The sequence below is a fragment of the Triticum dicoccoides genome, chromosome 5A (genome assembly GCF_002162155.2).
Source record: "Triticum dicoccoides isolate Atlit2015 ecotype Zavitan chromosome 5A, WEW_v2.0, whole genome shotgun sequence".
Lineage (NCBI taxonomy): Eukaryota > Viridiplantae > Streptophyta > Magnoliopsida > Poales > Poaceae > Triticum > Triticum dicoccoides.
Window position 1 is genome coordinate 677,041,856 of NC_041388.1, and position 6,576 is coordinate 677,048,431.

The following is a 6,576-nucleotide window of genomic DNA, read 5'->3' on the forward strand; positions in this document are numbered from 1 at the left end:
CGCCCGCGCCAGGGAGAGGAGCTCCCGGCTCCGGCGACCGCCCGCCGCGCCGCTTCCTCCTCGCCGTCCGGCCCCCCTCCCCGCTCTGGTTACTTCCTCTCCGGCCGCCGCCGTCGTCTACAGGAATCCCGGCGAGATCCGCCGCCGTCTCGGGCCGCGTGCCCGAACCCTAGATCTGGATCCTGGGGTAGTTTTTTTTCACTAAGTCCCTAGATTTTTACTCCATATGCTTCTGTTCGAGGACCCGTATCTCCATATCCGTAGCTCCGTTTTGGGCATATGATATATCAAAATCTTCGCCTCGACATGTACATCATTTGTTTCCATTGCATCATTTACATTTGAGGTCATCTTGAACCCCAAAATGCTGTTAGAAGGAGGCTTCGTGAGTTAAATTGCAGATCCGTTAGTTCATCATGCACTTTTGTCATTTTTGCTATGTTTAATTCGTGCATGATACGCCTGTGCCCCTTTGGGATGAATTGTTAAGCATTTTGTCTTCTTTCCAGAGGTGTCACCCATGCATTTTTAGGATGTGTGTGTTGTCTTGTGCAAGCTTGCGAAGAGAGGTACCTGAGAATGCAGATTTCAGGGACTTAGTGATTTTCACTAAGTCTGGGATATTTTAGTTCATGATGCTATATGTCCAGCTTGTTTCCTAGTGATCCGTGCCTCTTTTGAGGATGATCAGTAAGGGAGTTTTGATATTTAAGTTATGCTCTATCCATCCATGTCTTTGTTTGCATATGTGGAGTGCTCTAGGTTGACTCAATCGAGCTCAACTTTTGCTTCGTTGTTAATCTGGGCAGATCGTCAACTTGTTTGCGATTTTGCCGATGCTACCGTTAGTGTTCCATGCATGCTATGCCTTCGTTCTTACCATGTGTAGCTAGCACATTATGCCTTCTTGCTGGTTATATGCTTTCCTTGCCATGACTTGCACCGTAGTGAGTGCATCGAGCTCGTTTACATGCCTTCGTGAGTTATATTTCAGCGTGTCTCAGTTTTCACTAAGTCTGAAAACTGATTGTGTTCGAGCTATGTTCGTGAGCTCGGTAGAGTATTTTGTGAACCCTTTTGGCCCCAGGTCACTTTGGGTGTTTTGTTAAGATTGTGGAGTAGCTCCATGCCATGTTCTTACTTGTCATGTTCAGGTTTTCTATCATGTTGTTTTGCTGCTCCGAAGAGAGCATCGTGATCTGAAATTTCAGACTAGTGTTAATTTCACTAAGTCTGGAATCTGTTTTGCATTTGCGTTTTAGCCATGCTTGTTTGAACCTCTTAATGGGTGAATTTGCCTATGGCTCAGTGCTAGTGTTTTGTCAACCATCTTGTGTACATCACTGCCATGTGTTTTGTTTTCATGTTTGGTGGTTGTAGCATGTTCATTTCGTTGCATTTAGATGCCTACTTGCTGTAAATCGCAGACCGGTGTCATATCTTAAAACGCTTGCCATTTCCAAACCGTAGCTCCGATTCCTATGATCTTTATATCGTTTTCAAGCGATTTCATCCCCTCTATCCAGTGGCACACTTGGTTTTCCATGTTGATGCCAGGTTCATGCATTTCCTGTCATATCTTGCATTTTGCATCCCGCATCGCATCCCGCATAGCATATCGTCATTTCATCATATTGCTTGGTCTTGCCCGTGGTTGATTGTATCCTTGTTGCTTGTTTGTCTTGTTGGGTAGAGCCGGGAGACGAGTTCGCTACCGAGGAGCCCGTTGAGTTTGCTTGTGAGGATCCAGTCAACTCTGACAACTGTGCAGACAAGATGATCATACCCTCGAAATCACTACTATCTTTGCTATGCTAGTTTGCTCGCTCTTTTGCTTTGCCACTGCTACGATGCCTACCTTTTGCTTGTCAGCCTCCCAATTGCCATGTTGAACCTCTAACCCACCATTGTCCTAGCAAACCGTTGATTGGCTATGTTACCGCTTTGCTCAGCCCTTCTTATAGCGTTGTTAGCTGCAGGTGAAGATTGGAGCCGTTCCTTGTTGGAACATTTATTTACTTGTTGGGATATCATTATATTGCTATGTTATCATAATGCATCTATATACTTGGTAAAGGGTGGAAGGCTCGGCCTCTCGCCTAGTGTTTTGTTCCACTCTTGCCGCCCTAGTTTCCGTCATATCGGTGTTATGTTCCCGGATTGTGCGTCCCTTACGCGGTTGGGCTATAATGGGAACCCCTTGATAGTTCGCCTTGATTAAAGCTTTTCCAGAAATGCCCAACATTGGTTTTACCATTTGCCACCTACCCTCTTTTTCCCTTGGGTTTCCGGAGCCCGAGGGTCATCTTATTTTAACCCCCCCCCCGGGCCAGTGCACCTCTGAGTGTTGGTCCGAACCAGGCAGCCTGCGGGGCCACCTCGGGGAAACTTGAGGGTTGGTTTTACTCGTAGCTTGACCTATCCGAGCGTGCCCTGAGAAAGAGATATGTGCAGCTCCTATCGGGATTTGTCGGCACATTCGGGCGGTGTTGCTGGACTTGTTTTAACCTGTCGAATCATCTTGTTGTACCAAGATACCGAGTCTGATCGGTGTGTCTTGGGTGGAGGTCTATTCCTTCGTTGACCGTGAGAGCTTGTTATGGGCTAAGTTGGGACCCCCCTGCAGGGATTGATCTTTCGAAAGCCGTGCCTGCGGTTATGGGCAGATGGGAATTTGTTAATGTCCGGTTGTAGATAACTTTAACTTAACTTAATTAAAATGAATCAACCGTGTGTGTTACCGTGATGGCCCCTTCTCGGCGGAGTCCGGGAAGTGGACACGGTGTTGGAGTTATGCTTGTGCAGGTTGTTCCTTTAGCTTCTCGCTCGTGCTTCGCCTTCTCTTCTCGCTCTCTTTTGCGTATAAGTTAGCCACCACATATGCTAGTCGCTTGCTGCAGCTCCACATATATTTGCCTTATCCATTCCTATGAGCTTAAATAGTTTTGATCGCGTGGGTGTGAGATTGCTGAGTCCCTGTGGCTCACAGATACTACAACTCCAGATGCAGGTCCAGGTGTTTCTGCTCCAGTTGACGATTACGAGCTCAAGTGGGAGTTCGACGAGGACTCTCAGCGATACTACGTATCATTTCCGGATGATCAGTAGTGGTTCCTAGTTGGGGTTATCGATTCAGGACCTTGTCGCACGTTGGGTTCTTTTCTATTTTGGCACCGTAGTCGGGCCATGAGTGTTTGTTTGATGGATGTTATTTATGTACTCTGATGTGACGTGGCGAGTGTAAGCCAACTATGTTATCTCCCTCTTTTATTATATATTACATGGGATGTTGTAATGATTGCCTGACTTGCGACATTGCTTTCAATGCGGTTATGCCTCTAAGTCGTGCCTCGACACGTGGGAGCTATAGCCGCATCGAGGGCGTTACACGGGGCGTGACGGACCGCTAAATCTAGACAAATCTCGAGGAAAATGGAGCTTGGAGGTCGAGCTTCGAGAGGAGAAAGCTTAAGTAGTGTGGCTCGGGCATTCCATCGAACACCTCATGTGCATAGGAGGTGAGCTAGAGCACCACAAAACTCTCTCCCCCTCGGCCAGAAAAAACAAAGCACTGTGCTCTACTCTTGCGCGAGGGGGTATATATAGGCACCTCATTGGTCCCGGTTGGTGACATGAGCCGGGACTAAAGGGGAGCCTTTGGTCCCGGTTCAAGCCACCAACCGGGACCAATGGTGGTGGGCCAGGAGCGAGGCCCATTGGTCCCGGTTCATCCCACCAACCGGGACCAAAAGGTCCAGATGAACCGGGACCAATGGCCCACGTGGCCCGGCCGGCCCCCTGGGCTCACGAAACATTGGTCCCGGTTCTAGACTGAACCGGGACTAATGGGCTGACCCGGCCTGGACCAAAGCCCTGTTTTCTACTCGTGAGATTTCGGGAGCAACTAACAAAGGAGCGCTCGTTTGGGAGCCTCCCCAAGGGTCACTTGAGGTGGGCTGACAACCGCCATGTGTCGCGCTCTAGGTACTCCCTTTGAAATTTTTACTTTTTTCCACAAGCGTTTTTGGCTTTTTTTGGCTTTTCGGTGTTTCATCGATCCTTTTTAGCTATTGAACAATTTTTTTGAAAAAAATAATGTGTTTTTTTCCTTCCGCGAGAGGCACGGTTTTGCTTACGCCAGAGGTAGGAAACGGAAATAACACGTTTTTTTTCCTTTCCTGAGAGGCATGGCTTTACTTCCGCGAGATACAAAGATTTACTTCCGCGAGAGACACAGATTTGCTTCTGCCAGAGGCATGGCCGTGCCTTTCAAAAACGAAAAAGCGTGTTTCCTTTATTTTCTGTCCAGATTTTTTTCGTGAAAATAAGTTCGTCAAAAGTTATCAACATGGGATCTAGTTTTGAATATTCAACGCAAGAAATTCAAAGGTGAAAATGGTTCGAGATTTGGACGCACGGTTTAAGAGGTAAAACGTTTTGAATAAATGGGTCTACGAAAAAAGGAAATTTTGCCACTTGTCGCAGCCCAGGAAGGTGGGAGTGACGTTTACAAAGAGTGCTCCTTAATTAGTGATTTTGATAGGTTTCGCTCTAAACTAAAGTTAGTCGATTGAAATTTAGAACCAGGTCTATGAACTACCTAGCGACAATTTCAAGCATTGTAGCGAGTAGAAGGTGCACTATCATTATCGCCCCTTCCTCATCAAAGCCGAATGAACCTTGTTGTAGTAAATTGCCATGCCAAGGCCCCATAGAACTAGCGCACGTAAGCAACAACCATTGAATAAAACGGTAAATCGAATGTACCAAACTTGTAACCGCTCGAAAGAAGACTCTCACTTGATCATCTATGTACATCTCAGTTTCTTGATCATCAATTTTAAACCTTCCCTCGTAAACACCGATCATTAGTACCTAAAAAACTGATCATTAACTGTTCATTAAACTACGTTTTTGTATATTTACAAAAAGGGTGTGTCCTAGTTATTGCATATCAAGCACAAAGTGAAAAAAAAGGAAAAATATCCACACGAATCTTGATGTAAGATCAATGACATAGGACTTAGATGTGCAATACTTATGATACATCTAGATGTGCTTTAGCAAAACTGTTGTTTAAAACCAAAATAGGGATGCAAACCTGATGATTCATTCGTATGCCTCATCTTTTTTTTTGAGGGGTATGCCTTATCTTCTTGAGAAGATCTCTTTAATTTCTCCTCCTAAGTAGAGTACCACATATAGTAAAAAAACCTAATTAAGGGACGAATACACGTTTGTTGCTAATTAATTTCTCAACAGGTATACTACTAATAATCGACTAATTAAGGTAGGTATCTAAATCTAGTTGGTGTGGGTTGGCATGTAGTATCTGTTTGTGAACCAGGCCTTGTCGGCGACGACCTTGACGCCGTCCTGGTTGCGGTGCCACTCGTAGTAGGCGTGGGTCCTGTTCTTGATGTCCAGCGTGGCGTGCCCGTAGCTGGCCTCCCTGAATGCGGAGTAGTCCGGCTGCGGCGACCGGAAGCTGTTGGCGAGCCCCTCGGTGTTCCCGCCGTCGCCGATGTTGATGTAGACGGGAGCGGAGGCGTTGAACTGCGGCGTGGCCTTGCCGTTGGCGATGTCGTAGGCGACGTTGGAGACGCGGTGGGTGCGCTCGTACGAGTGGACGTGGCCGGCGAGGACGAGGTCGACCTTGGCGTCGACGAGCCAGCGCTCGAACTGGACGCGCATCGTCTCGCCCTCCATGTAGTGGTAGTCGTTGGTGTTGTACCAGGGCGAGTGCACGCAGACGATGAGCCAGGGGGTCGTCCTCCGGTCCACGCGCCGGAGCTCGTCCTGCAGCCACGTCCACTGCGGCGTGTACTTGCCGTAGGCGGAGTAGGAGGAGAGCATGATGACGTGGGCGGACGCCATGTTCACCGAGTACCAGAGGTGCTCGGTGCTGTTGGATGCGCGGAAAGGGGTGGGGTACCGGTGCGTGAACGGCTTGAACGGCGCCGTCTCGCCGATCTCCGGCGCGTAGTCGATCTCGTGGTTGCCGGCGGTCCAGATCCAGGGCTGGTACGCGACGCTGCGCTCCACGAAGCGCGCCCACGTGTCCCAGCGGCGGTTGTCGTGGCCCGGGTGGTTGTCGGCGTAGGACAGGTCGCCGATGAAGAGCACGGCGTCGCCGCCGTTGGCCTCGTAGTGGGCCACCGTGTCGTTGGAGTGGAACGTCTGGCCGAGATCACCTGCATGCATTGGACAGACGTACGACTCGCAAACATTAATCAATCTACTGGTTGCACTGCACCAAGAAAGAACCCTAATACCCTATGATGATACGTACCGATGAGACCGAACTTGATGGGCGCGTCGGGGCCGGGCTTGGGCGGGGTTTTGAAGGAGAAGGACCTCACGGTGTAGCCGAAGCCGACGGCGTAGTGGTAGACGGTGGCGTGGTCGAGGCCGGTGAGCGTGGCGTGGTGGATGTAGGGGGACTGGTAGGTGCCGCCCCAGGTGTAGCGCTGGACGGTGCCCTCGGCCGTGAGGTTGAGGTTGTCGGCGGCGAGGCCGTAGCGGACGACGTTACTGCCCGGGTGCTCCGGGGTAACCCAGGATATCGTCATGGCG

At 49.3% G+C, this 6,576-nt stretch overlaps 1 protein-coding gene across 1 annotated transcript in view; it reads right to left on the reverse strand.

The window, feature by feature from the left end:
- Positions 1 to 5,127: 5,127 nt before the first annotated feature.
- Positions 5,128 to 6,576, reverse strand: part of LOC119298406 (purple acid phosphatase 2-like) — a 1,652-nt gene continuing 203 nt past the window's right edge. Inside the window, exons 1-2 of the mRNA XM_037575823.1 lie at positions 6,293 to 6,576; positions 5,128 to 6,194 (exon numbers count right to left, since the gene is read on the reverse strand). The exon at positions 6,293 to 6,576 is cut by the window's right edge and continues 203 nt beyond it. Of these exons, the coding sequence (XP_037431720.1) occupies positions 5,305 to 6,194; positions 6,293 to 6,576 (1,174 nt within the window). The 3' untranslated portion in view covers positions 5,128 to 5,304. The remainder of the gene's footprint in view (positions 6,195 to 6,292) is intronic.